Here is a 25,741-nt window from a genome sequence, read left to right as displayed (position 1 = left end):
GTGGTGACGGGGTCTGGCCGTCAGGAGGCCCACAAGACAGACCATGAGTACAGGAAGCTGTTTGACCTGTCTCTGCAGGGGATGCAGCTACTGTCCCAGTGGAGCGCACACGTCATGGAAGTGGTGAGTGACCTCTAACCTTAACCCTGACCACAACCTGTTGTTGGGAACACTCCAGTCCATTAAGTCTCTGGTTGGGAACACTCCAGCCCATTAAGTCTCTGGTTGGGACTGGGAACACTACAGTCCATTAAGTCTCTGGTGGGGACTGGGAACACTACAGTCCATTAAGTCTCTGGTGGGGACTGGGAACACTACAGTCCATTAAGTCTCTGGTGGGGACTGGGAACACTACAGTCCATTAAGTCTCTGGTGGGGACTGGGAACACTACAGCCCATTAAGTCTCTGGTGGGGACTGGGAACACTACAGCCCATTAAGTCTCTGGTGGGGACTGGGAACACTCCAGCCCATTAAGTCTCTGGTGGGGACTGGGAACACTCCAGCCCATTAAGTATCTGGTTGGGACTGGGAACACTACAGCCCATTAAGTCTCTGGTGGGGACTGGGAACACTCCAGCCCATTAAGTCTCTGGTAGGGACTGGGAACACTCCGGGCCATTAAGTCTCTGGTGGGGACTGGGAAAACTCCAGCCCATCAGGTCTCTGGTTGGGACTGGGAACACTACAGCCCATTAAGTTTCTGGTTGGGACTGGGAACACTACAGTCCATTAAGTCTCTGGTTGGGACTGGGAACACTACAGCCCATCAGGTCTCTGGTAGGGACTGGGAACACTACAGTCCATTAAGTCTCTGGTAGGGACTGGGAACACTACAGCCCATCAGGTCTCTGGTTGGGACTGGGAACACTACAGCCCATCAGGTCTCTGGTAGGGACTGGGAACACTACAGTCCATTAAGTCTCTGGTTGGGACTGGGAACACTACAGCCCATCAGGTCTCTGGTAGGGACTGGGAACACTACAGTCCATTAAGTCTCTGGTGGGGACTGGGAACACTCCGGGCCATTAAGTCTCTGGTGGGGACTGGGAACACTCCAGTCCATTAAGTCTCTGGTGGGGACTGGGAACACTACAGTCCATTAAGTCTCTGGTAGGGACTGGGAACACTACAGCCCATCAGGTCTCTGGTGGGGACTGGGAACACTACAGCCCATTAAGTCTCTGGTGGGGACTGGGAACACTACAGCCCATTAAGTCTCTGGTGGGGACTGGGAACACTACAGCCCATTAAGTCTCTGGTTGGGACTGGGAACACTACAGCCCATCAGGTCTCTGGTTGGGACTGGGAACACTACAGCCCATCAGGTCTCTGGTTGGGACTGGGAACACTACAGCCCATTAAGTCTCTGGTGGGGACTGGGAACACTACAGCCCATCAGGTCTCTGGTGGGGACTGGGAACACTACAGCACATCAGGTCTCTGGTTGGGACTGGGAACACTCCAGCCCATCAGGTCTCTGGTTGGGACTGGGAACACTACAGCCCATCAGGTCTCTGGTTGGGACTGGGAACACTCCAGCCCATCAGGTCTCTGGTTGGGACTGGGAACACTACAGCCCATCAGGTCTCTGGTGGGGACTGGGAACACTACAGCCCATCAGGTCTCTGGTTGGGACTGGGAACACTCCAGCCCATCAGGTCTCTGGTTGGGACTGGTGTATCTCCTAAACAAGACTTTGGATCAGGTGTATGAACCCTTTGTTTCAGACGAGTTTGTGTCTCTGCAGAGTGGCGATGCTGTTAAGCAGCCAGTGAAGATACAGCGAGACACTGGGGCTGCCCAGTCCTTCATTCTGGAGGGCGTTTTGCCTTTGTCTGACAGTTCAGTAACTGGTTACAGTGTGTTGGTACAAGGCAACTGGTTACAGTGTGTTGGTACAAGGCAACTGGTTACAGTGTGTTGGTACAAGGCAACTGGTTACAGTGTGTTGGTACAAGGCAACTGGTTACAGTGTGTTGGTACAAGGCAACTGGTTACAGTGTGTTGGTACAAGGCAACTGGTTACAGTGTGTTGGTACAAGGCAACTGGTTACAGTGTGTTGGTACAAGGTTACAGTGTGTTGGTACAAGGTTACAGTGTGTTGGTACAAGGTTACAGTGTGTTGGTACAAGGTTACAGTGTGTTGGTACAAGGTTACAGTGTGTTGGTACAAGGTTACAGTGTGTTGGTACAAGGCATGGAGATGGATTGCATGTAAGTTCCTTTGTATAATGTGGAACTCGAGTCTGATCTTATTTCTAGTTCCGTTGTCGTTGGAGTGAGGCCTAGCCTACCGGTGAAGGGGGTCTCATTCTTCAGGCCTCGTCAGAAACAGGATGTCAAACTGTCAATCCTATCATGTTTGTACCAGTTGCACCTTTTGCAGCCTATTCCTGCTTTTGATTAACCTTTCAGCACGGTTCTGGTGGATTGTGTTGGTCCTTTGCCCAAAGTAAAGAGTGGTAACTAGTTTCTCTTAACCATTATGTGCGCTACCACTCGTTTCCTTGAGGCCATTCCACTGAGGATAATCAAAGCTCTCTGTTGCCTGTTGTCTGTATTGTTAAGGTCCTGGTGAAATTATTGTCAACGTTTGAACTTCCGCCGGTAGACTAAATTTCATGTCAAAGGTCTTCCAGCAAGTGAACAGCAGTTAGGTGTTATCCATTGCCCCCCTAGTGCCCTCTACCACCCAGAGTCTCTAGTGCCCTCTACCACCCAGAGTCTCTAGTGCCCTCTACCACCCAGAGTCTCTAGTGCCCTCTACCACCCAGAGTCTCTAGTGCCCTCTACCACCCAGAGTCTCTAGTGCCCTCTACCACCCAGAGTCTCTAGTGCCCTCTACCACCCAGAGTCTCTAGTGCCCTCTACCACCCAGAGTCTCTAGTGCCCTCTACCACCCAGAGTCTCTAGTGCCCTCTACCACCCAGAGTCTCAAGGTGCTCTTGAGAGGTTTCATCAGACTTTGAAGTCTATGTTGAGAGCTTACTGCTTTGAGTTTGAGAAAAGACTGGGATGAAGGGGTCTTGTGCTGTTTGTAGCATGGGAGGTTGTTCAGGAATCTCTTGGTTTTAGTCCGAATGAGCTCGTGTTTGGACATAATGCCAGAGGTCCTTTGAGTTTGCTGAGAGAGAGGTTGTTGCAGGGTGATGCTGCAAACAGCACTAAAACAAACCTGTTGAAGCTGTTTCGCAGCTGCCAACCTGACAGTGAACCTGTCAAAGAGTGAAATTGCCAGAGCAACAGTGAAGTATCTCGGAACGATGGAGGGGCAAGGGGAAGTCTGATCGGTCCCGGCACGTGGAGGCCATCCATAACCTTCCAGTGCCAGCTTCTTGCCAGGAACTGTGCCGATTTTCTGGAATGGCTGGCTACTACTGGACTTCTTGCCAGGAACTGTGCCGATTCTCTGGAATGGCTGACTACTACAAGACTTCTTGCCAGGAACTGTGCCGATTCTCTGGAATGGCTGGCTACTACTGGACTTCTTGCCAGGAACTGTGCCGATTCTCTGGAATGGCTGGCTACTACTGGACTTCTTGCCAGGAACTGTGCCGATTCTCTGGAATGGCTGGCTACTACTAGACTTCTTGCCAGGAACTGTGCCGATTCTCTGGAATGGCTGGCTACTACTGGACTTCTTGCCAGGAACTGTGCCGATTCTCTGGAATGGCTGGCTACTACTAGACTTCTTGCCAGGAACTGTGCCGATTCTCTGGAATGGCTGGCTACTACTAGACTTCTTGCCAGGAACTGTGCCGATTCTCTGGAATGGCTGACTACTACAAGACTTCTTGCCAGGAACTGTGCCGATTCTCTGGAATGGCTGGCTACTACAAGACTTCTTGCCAGGAACTGTGCCGATTCTCTGGAATGGCTGGCTACTACTGGACTTCTTGCCAGGAACTGTGCCGATTCTCTGGAATGGCTGGCTACTACTAGACTTTTTGCCAGGACTTCGCCCAGGTTGTTGCGCCACTTACAGATTTGACCAGTCCGAAAGTCGTTTTCTGTTGGAGCCCAGACTGTCAGCAGGCTTTTGAGAAGACAAGACCCCTTTTGGTCTCTGCACCGGTGCTTTGTACACCGATGCCAGCAATGTAGGAGCAGGGGCTGTGTTCCTACAGAAAGATGATAACAGTGTTGAACACCCTGAGGGGTACATTTCAAAGACATTGGCCTCATATCAGAAACACTACTAGACTATCGAGAAGGAGACGCTTGTTTTGGTACTGGCTCTTCAGCACTTTGAGGTGTATGTATAGTCTCTACCCCTATGGTGGTCTCTACCGATCATAACCCTCTTTTCCTGCAAAAGACGAGCTCCACAAACCACTGACTCCTTCGCTGGAGTCTCATATTGCCGGTGTTTCCCCTTGAAATCAGACATGTCTGTGGTAAGGAGGAGATGATTGTGGACTACAGGAAAAGAAGGACCGAGCACGCCCCCATTCTCAAGCACATCTTCTACCCCCAAGCCGTAAGACTCTAGCCACCCTAGTCATAGACTGTTCTCTCTACTACCGCACGGCAAGTGGTACCGGAGCGCCAAGTCTAGGACCATGAGGCTTCTAAACAGCTTCTACCCCCAAACCATAAGACTCCTGAACATCTAATGAAATGGCTACCCAGACTATTTGCATTGCCCCTTTCTACGCTGCTGCTACTCTCTGTTATCATCTATGCATAGTCACTTTAATAACTCTACCTACATGTACATATTACCTCGATACCGGTGGCCCCGCACATTGACTCTGTACCGTTACCCCCTGTATATAGCCTCCACATTGACTCTGTACCGGTACCCCCTGTATATAGCATCCACATTGACTCTGTACCGTTAACCCCTTGTATATAGCCTCCACATTGACTCTGTACCGTTAACCCCTTGTATATAGCCTCCACATTGACTCTGTACCGGTACCCCCTGTATATAGCCTCCACATTGACTCTGTACCGGTACCCCCTGTATATAGCCTCCACATTGACTCTGTACCGGTACCCCCTGTATATAGCCTCCACATTGACTCTGTACTGGTACCCCCTGTATATAGCATCCACATTGACTCTGTACCGTTAACCCCTTGTATATAGCCTCCACATTGACTCTGTACCGTTAACCCCTTGTATATAGCCTCCACATTGACTCTGTACCAGTACCCCCTGTATATAGCCTCCACATTGACTCTGTACCGGTACCCCCTGTATATAGCCTCCACATTGACTCTGTACCGGTACCCCCTGTATATAGCCTCCACATTGACTCTGTACCGTAATACCCTGTATATAGCCTCCACATTGACTCTGTACTGGTACCCCCTGTATATAGCCTCCACATTGACTCTGTACCGGTATCCCCTGTATATAGCCTCCACATTGACTCTGTACCGGTACCCCCTGTATATAGCCTCCACATTGACTCTGTACCGGTACCCCCTGTATATAGCCTCCACATTGACTCTGTACCGGTACCCCCTGTATATAGCCTCCACATTGACTCTGTACCGGTACCCCCTGTATATAGCCTCCACATTGACTCTGTACCGGTACCCCCTGTATATAGCCTCCACATTGACTCTGTACTGGTACCCCCTGTATATAGCATCCACATTGACTCTGTACCGTTAACCCCTTGTATATAGCCTCCACATTGACTCTGTACCGTTAACCCCTTGTATATAGCCTCCACATTGACTCTGTACCAGTACCCCCTGTATATAGCCTCCACATTGACTCTGTACCGGTACCCCCTGTATATAGCCTCCACATTGACTCTGTACCGGTACCCCCTGTATATAGCCTCCACATTGACTCTGTACCGTAATACCCTGTATATAGCCTCCACATTGACTCTGTACTGGTACCCCCTGTATATAGCCTCCACATTGACTCTGTACCGGTATCCCCTGTATATAGCCTCCATATTGACTCTGTACCGGTACCCCCTGTATATAGCCTCCACATTGACTCTGTACCGGTACCCCCTGTATATAGCCTCCACATTGACTCTGTACCGGTACCCCCTGTATATAGCCTCCACATTGACTCTGTACCGGTACCCCCTGTATATAGCCTCCACATTGACTCTGTACCGGTACCCCCTGTATATAGCCTCCACATTGACTCTGTACCGGTACCCCCTGTATATAGCCTCCACATTGACTCTGTACCGGTACCCCCTGTATATAGCCTCCACATTGACTCTGTACCGGTACCCCCTGTATATAGCCTCCACATTGACTCTGTACCGGTACCCCCTGTATATAGCCTCCACATTGACTCTGTACCGGTACCCCCTGTATATAGCCTCCACATTGACTCTGTACCGGTACCCCCTGTATATAGCCTCCACATTGACTCTGTACCGGTACCCCCTGTATATAGCCTCCACATTGACTCTGTACCGGTACCCCCTGTATATAGCCTCCACATTGACTCTGTACCGGTACCCCCTGTATATAGCCTCCACATTGACTCTGTACCGGTACCCCCTGTATATAGCCTCCACATTGACTCTGTACCGGTACCCCCTGTATATAGCCTCCACATTGACTCTGTACCGGTACCCCCTGTATATAGCCTCCACATTGACTCAGTAGCGGTACCCCCTGTATAATGCCTCCACATTGACTCTGTACCGGTACCCCCTGTATATTGCCTCCACATTGACTCTGTACCGTAACACCCTGTATATAGCCTCCACATTGACTCTGTACCGGTACCCCCTGTATATAACCTTCACATTGACTCTGTACCGGTACCCCCTGTATAATGCCTCCACATTGACTCTGTACCGGTACCCCCTGTATATTGCCTCCACATTGACTCTGTACCGTAACACCCTGTATATAGCCTCCACATTGACTCTGTACCGGTACCCCCTGTATATAGTCTCCACATTGACTCTGTACCGGTACCCCCTGTATATAGCCTCCACATTGACTCTGTACCGTAACATCCTGTATATAGCCCCCACATTGACTCTGTACCGGTACCCCCTGTATATAGCCTCCACATTGACTCTGTACCGGTACCCCCTGTATATAGCCTCCACATTGACTCTGTACCGTAACATCCTGTATATAGCCCCCACATTGACTCTGTACCGTAATACCCTGTATATAGCCTCCACATTGACTGTACCGGTACCCCCTGTATATAGCCTCCACATTGAGTCTGTACCGGTACCCCCCTGTATATAGTCTCCACATTGACTCTGTACCGGTGCCCCCTGTATATAGTCTCCACATTGACTCTGTACCGTAACACCCTGTATATAGCCTCCACATTGACTCTGTACCGGTACCTCCTGTATATAGCCTCCACATTGACTCTGTACCGTAACACCCTGTATATAGCCTCCACATTGACTCTGTACCGTAACACCCTGTATATAGCCTCCACATTGACTCTGTACCGTAACACCCTGTATATAGTCTCCACATTGACTCTGTACCGTAACACCCTGTATATAGCCTCCACATTGACTCTGTACCGGTACCTCCTGTATATAGCCTCCACATTGACTCTGTACCGTAACACCCTGTATATAGCCTCCACATTGACTCTGTACCGTAACACCCTGTATATAGCCTCCACATTGACTCTGTACCGTAACACCCTGTATATAGCCTCCACATTGACTCTGTACAGGTACCCCCTGTATATAGCCTCCACATTGACTCTGTACCGGTACCCCCTGTATATAGTCTCCACATTGACTCTGTACAGGTACCCCCTGTATATAGCCTCCACATTGACTCTGTACCGGTACCCCCTGTATATAGTCTCCACATTGACTCTGTACCGGTACCCCCTGTATATAGCCTCCACATTGACTCTGTACCGGTACCCCCTGTATATAGCCTCCACATTGACTCTGTACCGTAACACCCTGTATATAGCCTCCACATTGACTCTGTACCGGTACCCCCTGTATATAGTCTCCACATTGACTCTGTACCGGTACCCCCTGTATATAGCCTCCACATTGACTCTGTACCGGTACCCCCTGTATATAGCCTCCACATTGACTCTGTACCGTAACACCCTGTATATAGCCCCACTATTGTTATTTACTGCTGCACTTTAATTATTTGTTATTCTTATCTCTTACTTTTTTGTTGTTGGTATTTTCTTAAAACTGTATTGTTGGTTAAGGGCTTGTAAGTAAGCATTTCACTGTGAGGTCTACTACACCTGTTGTATTCAGCATTTCACTGTAAGGTCTACTACACCTGTTGTATTCAGCATTTCACTGTGAGGTCTACTACACCTGTTCTATTCAGCATTTCACTGTAAGGTCTACTACACCTGTTGTATTCAGCATTTCACTGTAAGGTCTACTACACCTGTTGTATTCAGCATTTCACTGTAAGGTCTACTACACCTGTTGTATTCAGCATTTCACTGTGAGGTCTACTACACCTGTTGTATTCAGCATTTCACTGTAAGGTCTACTACACCTGTTGTATTCAGCATTTCACTGTGAGGTCTACTACACCTGTTGTATTCAGCATTTCACTGTGAGGTCTACTACACCTGTTGTATTCAGCATTTCACTGTGAGGTCTACTACATCTGTTGTATTCAGCATTTCACTGTGAGGTCTACCTACACCTGTTGTATTCAGCATTTCACTGTAAGGTCTACTACACCTGTTGTATTCAGCATTTCACTGTGAGGTCTACTACACCTGTTGTATTCAGCATTTCACTGTAAGGTCTACTACACCTGTTGTATTCAGCATTTCACTGTGAGGTCTACTACACCTGTTCTATTCAGCATTTCACTGTAAGGTCTACTACACCTGTTGTATTCAGCATTTCACTGTAAGGTCTACTACACCTGTTGTATTCAGCATTTCACTGTAAGGTCTACTACACCTGTTGTATTCAGCATTTCACTGTGAGGTCTACTACACCTGTTGTATTCAGCATTTCACTGTGAGGTCTACTACACCTGTTGTATTCAGCATTTCACTGTAAGGTCTACTACACCTGTTGTATTCAGCATTTCACTGTGAGGTCTACACCTGTTGTATTCAGCATTTCACTGTGAGGTCTACTACACCTGTTGTATTCAGCATTTCACTGTGAGGTCTACTACACCTGTTGTATTCAGCATTTCACTGTAAGGTCTACTACACCTGTTGTATTCAGCATTTCACTGTGAGGTCTACTACACCTGCTGTATTCAGCATTTCACTGTAAGGTCTACTACATCTGTTGTATTCAGCATTTCACTGTAATGTCTACTACACCTGTTGTATTCAGCATTTCACTGTCAGGTCTACTACACCTGTTGTATTCAGCATTTCACTGTGAGGTCTACTACACCTGTTGTATTCAGCATTTCACTGTAAGGTCTACTACACCTGTTGTATTCAGCATTTCACTGTAAGGTCTACTACACCTGTTGTATTCAGCATTTCACTGTGAGGTCTACTACACCTGTTGTTTTCAGCATTTCACTGTGAGGTCTACTACACCTGTTGTATTCAGCATTTCACTGTGAGGTCTACTACACCTGTTGTATTCAGCATTTCACTGTAAGGTCTACTACACCTGTTGTATTCAGCATTTCACTGTGAGGTCTACTACACCTGTTGTATTCAGCATTTCACTGTGAGGTCTACTACACCTGTTGTATTCAGCATTTCACTGTGAGGTCTACTACACCTGTTGTATTCAGCATTTCACTGTCAGGTCTACTACACCTGTTGTATTCAGCATTTCACTGTCAGGTCTACTACACCTGTTGTATTCAGCATTTCACTGTCAGGTCTACTACACCTGTTGTATTCAGCATTTCACTGTCAGGTCTACTACACCTGTTGTATTCAGCATTTCACTGTCAGGTCTACTACACCTGTTGTATTCAGCATTTCACTGTCAGGTCTACTACACCTGTTGTATTCAGCATTTCACTGTCAGGTCTACTACACCTGTTGTATTCAGCATTTCACTGTCAGGTCTACTACACCTGTTGTATTCAGCATTTCACTGTCAGGTCTACTACACCTGTTGTATTCAGCATTTCACTGTGAGGTCTACTACACCTGTTGTATTCAGCATTTCACTGTGAGGTCTACTACATCTGTTGTATTCAGCATTTCACTGTGAGGTCTACCTACACCTGTTGTATTCAGCATTTCACTGTAAGGTCTACTACACCTGTTGTATTCAGCATTTCACTGTAAGGTCTACTACACCTGTTGTATTCAGCATTTCACTGTAAGGTCTACCTACACCTGTTGTATTCAGCATTTCACTGTGAGGTCTACTACACCTGTTGTATTCAGCATTTCACTGTGAGGTCTACTACACCTGTTGTATTCAGCATTTCACTGTGAGGTCTACTACACCTGTTGTATTCAGCATTTCACTGTAAGGTCTACTACACCTGTTGTATTCAGCATTTCACTGTGAGGTCTACTACACCTGTTGTATTCAGCATTTCACTGTGAGGTCTACTACACCTGTTGTATTCAGCATTTCACTGTAAGGTCTACTACACCTGTTGTATTCAGCATTTCACTGTGAGGTCTACTACACCTGTTGTATTCAGCATTTCACTGTAAGGTCTACTACACCTGTTGTATTCAGCATTTCACTGTAAGGTCTACTACACCTGTTGTATTCAGCATTTCACTGTAAGGTCTACTACACCTGTTGTATTCAGCATTTCACTGTGAGGTCTACTACACCTGTTGTATTCAGCATTTCACTGTGAGGTCTACTACACCTGTTGTATTCAGCATTTCACTGTAAGGTCTACTACACCTGTTGTATTCAGCATTTCACTGTGAGGTCTACTACACCTGTTGTATTCAGCATTTCACTGTGAGGTCTACTACACCTGTTGTATTCAGCATTTCACTGTGAGGTCTACTACACCTGTTGTATTCAGCATTTCACTGTGAGGTCTACTACACCTGTTGTATTCAGCATTTCACTGTAAGGTCTACTACACCTGTTGTATTCAGCATTTCACTGTAAGGTCTACTACACCTGTTGTATTCAGCATTTCACTGTAAGGTCTACTACACCTGTTGTATTCAGCATTTCACTGTGAGGTCTACTACACCTGTTGTATTCAGCATTTCACTGTAAGGTCTACTACACCTGTTGTATTCAGCATTTCACTGTAAGGTCTACTACACCTGTTGTATTCAGCATTTCACTGTAAGGTCTACTACACCTGTTGTATTCAGCATTTCACTGTGAGGTCTACTACACCTGTTGTATTCAGCATTTCACTGTCAGGTCTACTACACCTGTTGTATTCAGCATTTCACTGTCAGGTCTACTACACCTGTTGTATTCAGCATTTCACTGTAAGGTCTACTACACCTGTTGTATTCAGCATTTCACTGTAAGGTCTACTACACCTGTTGTATTCAGCATTTCACTGTAAGGTCTACTACACCTGTTGTATTCAGCATTTCACTGTGAGGTCTACTACACCTGTTGTATTCAGCATTTCACTGTGAGGTCTACTACACCTGTTGTATTCAGCATTTCACTGTGAGGTCTACTACACCTGTTGTATTCAGCATTTCACTGTAAGGTCTACTACACCTGTTGTATTCAGCATTTCACTGTGAGGTCTACACCTGTTGTATTCAGCATTTCACTGTGAGGTCTACTACACCTGTTGTATTCAGCATTTCACTGTGAGGTCTACTACACCTGTTGTATTCAGCATTTCACTGTGAGGTCTACTACACCTGTTGTATTCAGCATTTCACTGTGAGGTCTACTACACCTGTTGTATTCAGCATTTCACTGTAAGGTCTACTACACCTGTTGTATTCAGCATTTCACTGTGAGGTCTACTACACCTGTTGTATTCAGCATTTCACTGTGAGGTCTACTACAGCTGTTGTATTCGGGTCATGTGACAACTTTTTATTTGATTTGATAATGTTGATAATGATGAGGATGATGATGATGATGCCTCTTCTTCCTGCAGTACTCGTGGAAGCTGGTTCATCCAACGGATAAGTACTCTAACAAGGAGTGTCCTGACAACGCGGAGGAGTATGAACGAGCTACACGATACAACTACACCATTGAGGAGAAGTTTGCCCTTGTCGAGGTCAGTTTACTACCTTTTCCCCTCCACAATCTGTCTGTTGGCCAATCACCCTAGCCTGGTCATGACCTAACCTGGTCACTACCTAGCCTGGTCACTACCTAGCCTGGTCATGACCTAGCCTGGTCGTTACCTAGCCTGGTCGTTACCTAGTCTGGTCGTTACCTAGCCTGGTCGTTACCTAGCCTGGTCGTTACCTAGCCTGGTCACTACCTAGCCTGGCCGTTACCTAGCCTGGTCATGACCTAGCCTGGTTGTTACCTAGCCTGGTCGTTACCTAGCCTGGTCATTAACTAGCCTGGTCATTACCTAGCCTGGTCACGACCTTTCCTGGTCGTTACCTAGGCTGGTCGTTACCTAGGCTGGTCGTGACCTAGCCTGGTCATGACCTAGCCTGGTCACGACCTAGCCTGGTCACGACCTAGCCTGGTCATGACCTAGCCTGGTCCTTACCTAGCCTGTTCATGACCTAGCCTGGTCGTGACCTAGCCTGGTCGTGACCTAGCCTGGTCGTGACCTAGCCTGGTCGTGACCTAGCCTGGTCGTGACCTAGCCTGGTCGTGACCTAGCCTGGTCGTGACCTAGCCTGGTCGTGACCTAGCCTGGTCGTGACCTAGCCTGGTCGTTTCCTAGGCTGGTCCCATATCTGTTTCTGCTGTCTAGCCAGCTTTTCTGGTCGTTACCTAGCCTGGTCGTTACCTAGCCTGGTCGTGACCTAGCCTGGTCGTGACCTAGCCTGGTCGTGACCTAGCCTGGTCGTGACCTAGCCTGGTCGTGACCTAGCCTGGACGTGACCTAGCCTGGTCGTTACCTAGCCTGGTCGTTACCTAGCCTGGACGTTACCTAGCCTGGTCGTGACCTAGCCTGGTCGTGACCTAGCCTGGTCGTGACCTAGTCTGGTCGTGACCTAGTCTGGTCCTTACCTAGTCTGGTCCTTACCTAGTCTGGTCCTTACCTAGCCTGGTCATTACCTAGCCTGGTCGTGACCTAGCCTGGTCCTTACCTAGTCTGGTCCTTACCTAGTCTGGTCCTTACCTAGCCTGGTCGTGACCTAGCCTGGTCGTGACCTAGCCTGGTCCTTACCTAGTCTGGTCCTTACCTAGCCTGGTCCTTACCTAGCCTGGTCGTGACCTAGCCTGGTCATTTCCTAGCCTGGTCATTACCTAGCCTGGTCGTTACCTAGCCTGGTCCTTACCTAGTCTGGTCCTTACCTAGCCTGGTCATTACCTAGCCTGGTCCCTCCTGTGGTCCTAGGACTTCCATAGGAGTTGGCGAGACGGCACAAATCATCTCTAACTCTAACTTGACTACTTTGTTACAACTGCTGATATAACAAAGGCTTTATAAATGTATGTCTGAGATGTCTAATTAACCTGTCTCTGATTAACCTGTCTCTAATTAACCTGTCTCTAGGTGTGTCTCTAACTAACCTGTCTCTAATTAACCTGTCTCTAGGTGTGTCTCTAACTAACCTGTCTCTAATTAACCTGTCTCTAACTAACCTGTCTCTAATTAACCTGTCTCTAGGTGTGTCTCTAACTAACCTGTCTCTAATTAACCTGTCTCTAGGTGTGTCTCTAACTAACCTGTCTCTAATTAACCTGTCTCTAGGTGTGTCTCTAACTAACCTGTCTCTAATTAACCTGTCTCTAGGTGTGTCTCTAACTAACCTGTCTCTAATTAACCTGTCTCTAGGTGTGTCTCTAACTAACCTGTCTCTAATTAACCTGTCTCTAGGTGTGTCTCTAACTAACCTGTCTCTAATTAACCTGTCTCTAGGTGTGTCTCTAATTAACCTGTCTCTAGGTGTGTCTCTAATTAACCTGTCTCTAGGTGTGTCTCTAATTAACCTGTCTCTAGGTGTGTCTCTAATTAACCTGTCTCTAGGTGTGTCTCTAACTAACCTGTCTCTAATTAACCTGTCTCTAGGTGTGTCTCTAACTAACCTGTCTCTAATTAACCTGTCTCTAGGTGTGTTAGAGACTAACTAACCTGTGTCTAATGAACCTGTGTGAGGTGTGTTAGAGACTAACTAACCTGTGTCTAATGAACCTGTGTGAGGTGTGTTAGAGACTAACTAACCTGTGTCTAATGAACCTGTGTGAGGTGTGTTAGAGACTAACTCTGAGGTGTTCCTTCCCTCCAGGTGATGGCCATGATAAAGGGTTTGCAGGTTCTGATGGGTCGTATGGAGTCGGTGTTTAACCACGCAATCCGCCACACCATCTACTCAGTCCTGCAGGACTTCGCCCAGCTCACCCTGAGAGACCCGCTACGGCAGGCCATCAAGAAGAAGAAGAACGTGGTACAGAGGTACGACGGAACAAACGGGACCGCACAAAACATCCTTTGAATTATGGCTTTTTCGGGGGGGGGGCGGCAGAGTTCTCCAGCTACTGAGTGTGCAGGCTTTTGTTCCCATCCTGCTGTAACACCTCTGGTGTCAGAGTTGCAGACACCTGATGATGTGGACTCTGCTGAGAGTTTTTTAGATGTATTTTGTGCTGTTCTCTCCCCAGTGTCCTGCAGGCCATCAGGAAGACCATCTGTGATTGGGAGGCAGGACGTGAGCCCCACAACGACCCGGCCCTGCGAGGAGAGAAGGATCCCAAGGGAGGGTTTGACATCAAGGTCCCCCGCCGCGCCGTCGGTCCCTCCAGCACACAGGTCTGTCTCTACGATTACTAGACAGTCATCTCTTTATCCTGCCTTTATTTCTCACACAGTGTCCCCTTTTTTACCATCACAGCCTCCTATCCTAGTCACATCATACCATAGTCGTTCTCACAGTGCCTATATAACCTAAACTGTAATCTGGCGGAAAATTTATCAGCTGTACCATACATAGCATGAGCTTTGATCTGTGATCTGTCATAAATGATCTGTTCTAATGATCTGTTCTGTCATAAATGACAGAGTTATCAGCCTAGTCCTGCGTTCCAGAAGTACATCATTAATCTCCTTTCTAGAGAGAGAATGAGCCCAGCTAGCACATAGCGTTCTGAGAACCATGTTTCTCAGAGCTTGGTGAGAACCGTGATTGTCTATGATTATTTGGCATACAACCTACCCACAATGCTCTGGGAATCAGGGTTAGGGGTTAACGTTAACATTAAGATTAAGGTTAGGGTTAGGTTTAGGGGTTAGGGAAAATAGGTGTGTGTGTGATGGGTGCAGGATAGTTGCTTGTCTTTGGAACATTCTAAACACGTTTTAAGGAACTTCACCCCAAAAAGTATATTACCTTATTTTATTGCTTTAACACACGTGTCAAACTTATTCCACAGAATACCGAGTGTCCACTCCTCCCTTGTGCTTGATTGATTAGTAAATAGTTAGTAATTAGTAATTAGTAAATAACTCTCCTCACCTGGTTGTCTCCGTCTTAATTTGAAAGGGAAAACCACAAACCCGCAGACACTAGGCCCTCCGTGGAATGAGTTTGACACCCCGGCTTTAACAGAACGTTTCATAAAAGTTCAAACATGGTTACATTTTAATTTCAGCTTTGATAACGTTCTAGGAAAGTTCTCCAACTGGTTTGACATTGGGAATGTTCTCAAATAGTTCGGAGAACGTTAACAAACAACGTTCTTCTGTGGGATTTTCAGCGCTTCCACAGAACATTCCACACAAGTGCCCATGTGGTTCTATTTAATGTCGTATTTTTACTAAAAAGTATTTTTTTTTAAATGTTTGACTTTAGCGATGTTCTCAGAACGTTCAGAGAAGATGTTTCACTTTTATGTCCGTTCTTGACAAAATTCTGGGAAATTTTATTGTGCACATTAAAATCAATAAGCTTTAAATTCCGTTCTCAGAACATGATAAAATCGTTCCATTAAAAACCACAAGAAAATGTTAGTAACATTCAGAGAACGTTTTTAAGAATGTAATTAAAAACATACATTTCGTTCTCAGCATCAACAAAACTCTCCCTATCCTCTATCTTGTTAACCTCTCTAGGGGGTGTGGGACGGTAGCGTCCCACCTGGCCAACATCCGGTGAAATTGCAGAGTGCCAAATTCAAATTAAATTACTATAAATATTTAACTTTCATGAAATCACAAGTGTAGTACATCAAAATAAAGCTTAACTTGTTGTTAATCCAGCCGCCGTGTCAGATTTCAAAAAGGCTTTACGGCGAAAGCAAACCATGCGATTATCTGAGGACAGCGCTCAGCACACAAAACATTACATACAGTTAGCAGCCAAGTAGATTAGTCATGAAAGTCAGAAATAGCAATAAAATGAATCACTTACCTTTGATGATCGTCGTATGGTTGCACTCACAAGACTCCCAGTTACACAATAAATGTTTGTTTTGTTCGATAAAGTCCCTCTTTATATCCAAAAACCTCAATTTTGTTGGCGCGTTTTGTTCAGTAATCCAATGGCTCAAATGCGGTCACAAGAGGCAGACGAAAATTCCAACTAGTATCAGTAAAGTTCGTAGAAACATATCAAACGATGTTTATAATCAATCCTCAGGTTGTTTTTTTAGCCTAAATAATCGATAATATTTCTACCGGACAATAGCGTCGTCAATATAAAAGAAAAACAAGAAAGACCCACTCTCGGTCGCGCGCAGGAAACACCACACTATCCACAGACTCAAAGTTGTCATTCTCCCTCATTTTTCAGAATAAAAGCCCAAAGCATTAGCCTGAAACAATGTCTAAAGACTGTTCACAACTAGTGGAAGCCATAGGGAACGGAATCTGGGTCCTATCTCTTTAAATGGTAGATAGGCTTTCAATGGAAAAACAGCCATTTCAAACTAATTGCACTTCCTGGATAGATTTTCCTCAGGTTTTCACCTGCCATTTCAGTTCTGTTTTACTCACAGACATTATTTTAACAGTTTTGGAAACTTTAGCGTGTTTTCTATCCAAATCTACCAATTATATGTATATCCTAGCTTCTGGGCCTGAGTAGCAGGCAGTTTACTTTGGGCACTAGGGTAGTGCCCCCTACCCTAGTGAGGTTAAGTGTGTTCAGGTGTGTTGGCCACACCCACTAATTGGCCACACCTGATGTTAATAGTGCTTGCTTCCTTTGAAATGGGGTCTGTTTGAATAGACCAACATGGCATGCTAGCTCCCTCCCGGTGGAACAGACTAATTCCATGGATAAAGAACAGAAGATCATAGGTTTGAATCTCACCGATGCCGTGTAACAATAAACAAATAAAAAGGTGTTTGTATTATTATTGCCTATCTGTGCTTGGAGTTCAAAAACGTTAACCCAAAATAAGCTAGCGGTGTTATTAAACGTCTTATTGAAACATTCAGTAAAGGTTAAGGAAGTCATTCAAAAACAACTAAATAGTCTATAATTTCAGTTCTCTGAGCGGTAATAAAAACCTCCCAGGCCAATGTTCTCAGAACCTTCCTGGAACCAGAGTAAAACGTTCTCAGAACCTCCCTGGAACCAGAGTAAAACGTTCTCAGAACCTCCCTGGAACCAGAGTAAAACGTTCTCAGAACCTCCCTGTAACCCAAAAATAAATGTTCCTAGAACAGGCAAAATGTTCACTTCTGTTCTCAGAACGTTTTTTTAAAAACCTGTCAGGAAACGTATGGCTTTATTCCCACAACCAATGTCAAACCAAAAACATACGTTGCCACAACGTCCAAGCTGGGAGAGCTCTATGCAACGGGTGTTGATCCAGCCTGAAGCCATGTTGTTTCTCGCTACACTTTGAAGCAGTCGAACGGCAGTCGAACGTAATCAAATAAAATGTATTTATAAAGCCCCTTTTGAACCTGTAGACCGATAAGCAGTACCAATCAACTGTGTTTTCAGAGGTTGCCCATTAACATTCCTAAACCAACCAGAAGTTAGTTACATATAGAACTGTTTTTGGTGGCGACCAACCAGAAGTTAGTTACATACAGAACTGTTTTTGGTGGCGACCAACCAGAAGTTAGTTACATACAGAACTGTTTTTGGTGGCGACCAACCAGAAGTTAGTTACATACAGAACAGTTTTGGTGGCGACTAACCAGAAGTTGAACATTTAAACCTTTTATCTGTCAGTCATTTATAATTTCTCCTCATCCTCCCCTCTGTGCCTTTCCATACCTCCTCCTCTTCCTCTCCTCCTCCTCTTCCTCTATCCTCCTCTCCTCCTCCTCCTCCTCTGTAGCTGTACATGGTTCGTACCATGCTGGAGTCTCTGATAGCTGATAAGAGTGGTTCTAAGAAGACTCTCCGCAGCAGTCTGGAGGGACCCACCATCATGGACATGGAGAAGTTCCACAGAGAGTCCTTCTTCTACACACACCTGCTCAACTTCAGCGGTACGGACTTTACAGAACCATCCTGCTCCGTCTGTCCCCTCTGTCTGTCCCCCTGTCCCCTCTCTAACCTGTTCAACTTCAGCGGTACGGACTTTACAGAACCATCCTGCTCCGTCTGTCCCCTCTGTCTGTCCCCTCTCTGTCCCCCTGTCCCCTCTCTAACCTGCTCAACTTCAGCGGTAAGGAGACCGGTAGAGTCTACATCCCAAATGGGATAGGATGATGCAGCCGGTACCTCCTGCTCCGTCTGTCCCCTCTGTCTGCCCCCCTGTCCCCTCTGTCTGCCCCCCTGTCTGCCCCCCTGTCCCCTCTGTCTGCCCCCCTGTCTGCCCCCCTGTCCCCTCTGTCTGCCCCCCTGTCTGCCCCCCTGTCCCCCCTGTCTGCCCCCCTGTCCCCTCTGTCTGCCCCCCTGTCTGCCCCCCTGTCCCCTCTGTCTGCCCCCTGTCCCCTCTGTCTGCCCCCCTGTCCCCTCTGTCTGCCCCCCTGTCTGCCCCCCTGTCCCCTCTGTCTGCCCCCCTGTCCCCTCTGTCTGCCCCCCTGTCCCCTCTGTCTGCCCCCCTGTCTGCCCCCCTGTCCCCTCTGTCTGTCCCCTCTGTCTGCCCCCCTGTCCCCTCTGTCTGCCCCCCTGTCCCCTCTGTCTGCCCCCCTGTCTGCCCCCCTGTCCCCTCTGTCTGCCCCCCTGTCCCCTCTGTCTGCCCCCCTGTCTGCCCCCCTGTCCCCTCTGTCTGCCCCCCTGTCCCCTCTGTCTGCCCCCCTGTCCCCTCTGTCTGCCCCCCTGTCTGCCCCCCTGTCCCCCCTGTCTGCCCCCCTGTCCCCTCTGTCTGCCCCCCTGTCTGTCCCCCTGTCCCCTCTCTAACCCTAACCCTCCGTCTGTCTCTTTGTCCCCTCCCTAACCCTAACCCTCCGCCTGTCCCCCTGTCCCCTCTCTAACCCTAACCCTCCGTCTGTCTCTTTGTCCCCTCTCTAACCCTAACCCTCCGCCTGTCCCCCTGTCCCCTCTCTAACCCTAACCCTCCGCCTGTCCCCCTGTCCCCTCTCTAACCCTAACCCTCCGTCTGTCTCTTTGTCCCCTCCCTGACCCTCCGTCTGTCCCCCTGTCCCCTCTCTAACCCTTTGTCCCCTCTGTCTGTCCCCCTGACTCCTCTCTAACCCTAACCCTCTGTCTGTCTCTTTGTCCCCTCTCTAACCCTAACCCTCCGCCCGTCCCCCTGTCCCCTCTCTAACCCTAACCCTCCGTCTGTCTCTTTGTCCCCTCCCTAACCCTAACCCTCCGCCTGTCCCCCTGTCCCCTCTCTAACCCTAACCCTCCGTCTGTCTCTTTGTCCCCTCTCTAACCCTAACCCTCCGCCTGTCCCCCTGTCCCCTCTCTAACCCTAACCCTCTGTCTGTCTCTTTGTCCCCTCTCTAACCCTCTGTCTGTCCCCCTGTCCCCTCTCTAACCCTCTGTCTGTCCCCCTGTCCCCTCTCTAACCCTCTGTCTGTCTCTTTGTCCCCTCTCTAACCCTAACCCTCCGCCTGTCCCCCTGTCCCCTTTCTAACCCTAACCCTCCGTCTGTCTCTTTGTCCCCTCCCTGACCCTCCGTCTGTCCCCCTGTCCCCTCTCTAACCCTTTGTCCCCTCTGTCTGTCCCCCTGACTCCTCTCTAACCCTAACCCTCTCTCTGTCTCTTTGTCCCCTCTCTAACCCTCTGTCTGTCCCCCTGTCCCCTCTCTAACCCTCTGTCTGTCTCTTTGTCCCCTCTCTAACCCTCTGTCTGTACCCCTGTCCCCTCTCTAACCCTCTGTCTGTCCCCCTGTCCCCTCTCTAATCCTCTGTCTGTCTCTTTGTCCCCTCTCTAACCCTCTGTCTGTCTCTTTGTCCCCTCTCTAACCCTCTGTCTGTCTCTTTGTCCCCTCTCTAACCCTCTGTCTGTCTCTTTGTCCCCTCTCTAACCCTCTGTCTGTACCCCTGTCCCCTCTCTAACCCTAACCCTCCGCCTGTCCCCCTGTCCCCTCTCTAACCCTAACCCTCCGTCTGTCTCTTTGTCCCCTCCCTGACCCTCCGTCTGTCCCCCTGTCCCCTCTCTAACCCTTTGTCCCCTCTGTCTGTCCCCCTGACTCCTCTCTAACCCTAACCCTCTGTCTGTCTCTTTGTCCCCTCTCTAACCCTAACCCTCCGCCTGTCCCCCTGTCCCCTCTCTAACCCTAACCCTCCGTCTGTCTCTTTGTCCCCTCCCTAACCCTAACCCTCCGCCTGTCCCCCTGTCCCCTCTCTAACCCTAACCCTCCGTCTGTCTCTTTGTCCCCTCTCTAACCCTAACCCTCCGCCTGTCCCCCTGTCCCCTCTCTAACCCTAACCCTCCGTCTGTCTCTCTGTCCCCTCTCTAACCCTCTGTCTGTCCCCCTGTCCCCTCTCTAACCCTCTGTCTGTCCCCCTGTCCCCTCTCTAACCCTCTGTCTGTCTCTTTGTCCCCTCTCTAACCCTAACCCTCCGCCTGTCCCCCTGTCCCCTTTCTAACCCTAACCCTCCGTCTGTCTCTTTGTCCCCTCCCTGACCCTCCGTCTGTCCCCCTGTCCCCTCTCTAACCCTTTGTCCCCTCTGTCTGTCCCCCTGACTCCTCTCTAACCCTAACCCTCTCTCTGTCTCTTTGTCCCCTCTCTAACTCTCTGTCTGTACCCCTGTCCCCTCTCTAACCCTCTGTCTGTATCTTTGTCCCCTCTCTAACTCTCTGTCTGTACCCCTGTCCCCTCTCTAACCCTCTGTCCCCTCTGTCTGTCCCCCTGACTCCTCTCTAACCCTAACCCTCTGTCTGTCTCTTTGTCCCCTCTCTAACCCTAACCCTCCGCCTGTCCCCCTGTCCCCTCTCTAACCCCTTGTCCCCCTGTCCCCCCTCTATAACCCTTTGTCCCCCTGCCCCCCTCTAACCCTGTCCCCTCTGTATGTCCCCCTGTCCCCTCTCTAACCCTGTCCCCTCTGTATGTCCCCTCTCTAACCCTGTCCCCTCTGTATGTCCCCCTGCCCCCCTCTAACCCTGTCCCCTCTGTATGTCCCCCTGTCCCCTCTCTAACCCTGTCCCCTCTGTATGTCCCCCTGTCCCCTCTCTAACCCTGTCCCCTCTGTATGTCCCCCTGTCCCCTCTCTAACCCTGTCCCCTCTGTATGTCCCCCTGTCCCCTCTCTAACCCTGTCCCCTCTGTATGTCCCCCTGTCCCCTCTCTAACCCTGTCCCCTCTGTATGTCCCCCTGTCCCCTCTCTAACCCTGTCCCCTCTGTATGTCCCCCTGTCCCCTCTCTAACCCTGTCCCCTCTGTATGTCCCCCTGTCCCCTCTCTAACCCTGTCCCCTCTGTATGTCCCCCTGTCCCCTCTCTAACCCTGTCCCCTCTGTATGTCCCCCTGTCCCCTCTCTAACCCTGTCCCCTCTGTATGTCCCCCTGTCCCCTCTCTAACCCTGTCCCCTCTGTATGTCCCCCTGTCCCCTCTCTAACCCTGTCCCCTCTGTATGTCCCCCTGTCCCCTCTCTAACCCTGTCCCCTCTGTATGTCCCCCTGTCCCCTCTCTAACCCTGTCCCCCTGTCCCCTCTCTAACCCTTTGTCCCCTCTGTCTGTCCCCCTGACTCCTCTCTAACCCTAACCCTCTGTCTGTCTCTTTGTCCCCTCTCTAACCCTAACCCTCCGCCTGTCCCCCTGTCCCCTCTCTAACCCTAACCCTCCGTCTGTCTCTTTGTCCCCTCCCTGACCCTCCGTCTGTCCCCCTGTCCCCTCTCTAACCCTTTGTCCCCTCTGTCTGTCCCCCTGACTCCTCTCTAACCCTAACCCTCTGTCTGTCTCTTTGTCCCCTCTCTAACCCTAACCCTCCGCCTGTCCCCCTGTCCCCTCTCTAACCCTAACCCTCCGTCTGTCTCTTTGTCCCCTCCCTGACCCTCCGTCTGTCCCCCTGTCCCCTCTCTAACCCTTTGTCCCCTCTGTCTGTCCCCCTGACTCCTCTCTAACCCTAACCCTCTGTCTGTCTCTTTGTCCCCTCTCTAACCCTAACCCTCCGCCTGTCCCCCTGTCCCCTCTCTAACCCCTTGTCCCCCTGTCCCCCCTCTATAACCCTTTGTCCCCCTGCCCCCCTCTAACCCTGTCCCCTCTGTATGTCCCCCTGTCCCCTCTCTAACCCTGTCCCCTCTGTATGTCCCCTCTCTAACCCTGTCCCCTCTGTATGTCCCCCTGCCCCCCTCTAACCCTGTCCCCTCTGTATGTCCCCCTGTCCCCTCTCTAACCCTGTCCCCTCTGTATGTCCCCCTGTCCCCTCTCTAACCCTGTCCCCTCTGTATGTCCCCCTGTCCCCTCTCTAACCCTGTCCCCTCTGTATGTCCCCCTGTCCCCTCTCTAACCCTGTCCCCTCTGTATGTCCCCCTGTCCCCTCTCTAACCCTGTCCCCTCTGTATGTCCCCCTGTCCCCTCTCTAACCCTGTCCCCTCTGTATGTCCCCCTGTCCCCTCTCTAACCCTGTCCCCTCTGTATGTCCCCCTGTCCCCTCTCTAACCCTGTCCCCTCTGTATGTCCCCCTGTCCCCTCTCTAACCCTGTCCCCTCTGTGTCCCCCTGTCCCCTCTCTAACCCTGTCCCCTCCGTCTGTCCCCCTGTCCCCTCTCTAACCCTGTCCCCTCTGTATGTCCCCGTCCCCTCTCTAACCCTGTCCCCTCTGTATGTCCCCCTGTCTCCTCTCTAACCCTCCGTCTGTCTCTTTGTCCCCTCTCTAACCCTAACCCTCCGTCTGTCCCCCTGTCCCCTCTCTAACCCCTTGCCCCCCTCTAACCCTGTCTCCTCTGTCTGTCCCCTCTCTAACCCTCTGTCCCCCTGTCCCCTCTCTAACCCTTTGTCCCCCTGTCCCCTCTCTAACCCTTTGTCCCTCTGTCCCCTCTCTAACCCTCTGTCTGTCCCCTCTCTAACCCTCTGTCTGTCCCCCTGTCCCCTCTCTAACCCTCTGTCTGTCCCCTCTCTAACCCTCTGTCTGTCCCTCTGTCCCCTCTCTAACCCTCTGTCTGTCCCCTCTCTAACCCTTTGTCCCCTCCCTAACAGAGACCCTGCAGCAGTGCTGTGACCTGTCTCAGCTGTGGTTTAGAGAGTTCTTCCTGGAGCTGACCATGGGTCGCAGGATCCAGTTCCCCATCGAGATGTCCATGCCCTGGATCCTCACAGACCACATTCTGGAGACCAAGGAGGCCTCTATGATGGAGTAAGACACCATGTTAGACCACTGTGTGTGTCCGTCCGTCCATCTGTCCATGCCCTGTAACCTCAAGGAGGCCTCTATGATGGAGTAAGACACCATGTTAGACCACTGTGTGTGTCCGTCCGTCCATCTGTCCATGCCCTGTAACCTCAAGGAGGCCTCTATGATGGAGTAAGACACCATGTTAGACCACTGTGTGTGTGTGTGTCCGTCCGACACACACACTACTGTTGGGCGGTTTCCAGATTTTCATACCGTCTTTCTCTCATTCCAGGATTTACGGTATTACCGGCTTAGTAGACAAGGGGGTGCCAAAAACAAACTACAAAAATATCATTGGGTGTCGATTCCCAGAATGCTAACTAAATTAGCACAAGCAATATCGATTTTCCATGGAGGCTGCTAGCTAAATATGCTAACAAGCGCAAACGAAAATAAATGAATTGTGAAGACAGACAGTCTCATCACGTTATACATATAGGAGCTACCAAATGTAATTTCAAATTAAATCAAACTTTATGTAGGTAGAGGTAAAGTGACGATGCATAGACAATAAATAGCAAGTAGCAGCAGTGTAAAAACAGGGGGGGTCAATGTAAATGGTCCACGTGTCCATTTTATTAATTGTTCAGGAGTCTTATGGCTTGGGGATAGAAGCTGTTTAGGAGCCTTTTGGACCTACACTTAGTGCTCCTACACTTAGTGCACCGCTTCCCGTGCGGTAGCAGAGAGAACAGTATATAACCAGGATGGCTGGAGTCTTTGACAATTCTTTGGTCTAGTATAGAGGTCCTGGATGGCAGGAAGCTTGGCCCCAGTGATGGACTGGGCCGTACGCACTACCCTCTGTAGCATCTTACTGTCAGATGCCGAGCAGTTGCCATAGGTGATGCAACCGGCCAGGATGCTCTCGATGGTGCAACTGAGGATCTCAGGACCCATACCAAATCTTTTCAGTCCCCTGAGGGGGAAAAGGTGTTGTCGTGCTCTCTTCACAACTGTCTTGGTGTGTTTGGACCATAATGTTTCGTTGGTGATGTGGACACCAAGGAACTTGAAACTATCGACCTGCTCCCCTACAGCCTTGTCGATGTTAATGGGGGCGTGTTCGGTCCTCCTTTTCCTGTAGTCCACGATCATCTCCTTTGTCTTGATCACGTTGCGGGAGAGGTTGTCTCACAAAATCTATGTCCTGTCCTCTCTCTATTGCTACAAAATGAAATGTATTTTTCGTAAACCATCTCTGTCCTGCAGGTTTGTGCTGTACCCTCTGGACCTCTATAATGACAGTGCCCACTACGCCCTGACCAAGTTCAAGAAGCAGTTCCTCTACGATGAGATTGAAGCAGAGGTATAGTTCACCATTAGACTAGTCATCACTACAGCAGAGGTATATAGTTCACCATTAGACTAGTCATCACTACAGCAGAGGTATATAGTTCACCATTAGACTAGTCATCACTACAGCAGAGGTATAGTTCACCATTAGACTAGTCGTCACTACAGCAGAGGTATATAGTTCACCATTAGACTAGTCGTCACTACAGCAGAGGTATATAGTTCACCATTAGACTAGTCATCACTACAGCAGAGGTATAGTTCACCATTAGACTAGTCATCACTACAGCAGAGGTATAGTTCACCATTAGACTAGTCATCACTACAGCAGAGGTATATAGTTCACCATTAGACTAGTCATCACTACAGCAGAGGTATAGTTCACCATTAGACTAGTCATCACTACAGCAGAGGTATATAGTTCACCATTAGACTAGTCGTCACTACAGCAGAGGTATATAGTTCACCATTAGACTAGTCATCACTACAGCAGAGGTATAGTTCACCATTAGACTAGTCATCACTACAGCAGAGGTATAGTTCACCATTAGACTAGTCATCACTACAGCAGAGGTATAGTTCACCATTAGACTAGTCATCACTTCACGAGTCTTGATCATCTTTGTTCCTTGATTCTTGCAGGTCAACCTGTGTTTTGATCATGACGGATGTTGTACTTCCTATGTTACATCCTCTGCAGGTCAACCTGTGTTTTGATCAGTTTGTCTACAAGCTGGCTGATCAGATATTTGCCTACTACAAGATTCTAGCTGGAAGGTACGTGGACTATATCAACTAG

At 49.0% G+C, this 25,741-nt stretch overlaps 1 protein-coding gene across 1 annotated transcript; it reads left to right on the top strand.

The window, feature by feature from the left end:
- LOC120039458 (cytoplasmic FMR1-interacting protein 1 homolog) lies at nt 1–25,741 on the top strand (the record flags this gene model as incomplete). Its single annotated transcript, XM_038984850.1, has 8 exons — nt 1–123; nt 11,979–12,104; nt 14,248–14,414; nt 14,621–14,768; nt 18,254–18,407; nt 23,451–23,607; nt 24,859–24,955; nt 25,643–25,741. Coding segments are annotated over 8 exons (1,071 nt in total), but the record flags the coding sequence as incomplete, so codon positions are not given.

The sequence above is a fragment of the Salvelinus namaycush genome, unplaced genomic scaffold, assembly GCF_016432855.1.
Source record: "Salvelinus namaycush isolate Seneca unplaced genomic scaffold, SaNama_1.0 Scaffold2725, whole genome shotgun sequence".
Lineage (NCBI taxonomy): Eukaryota > Metazoa > Chordata > Actinopteri > Salmoniformes > Salmonidae > Salvelinus > Salvelinus namaycush.
Note: the sequence above shows the minus strand (reverse complement) of the source record. Positions and strands in the feature narration are given on the sequence as shown.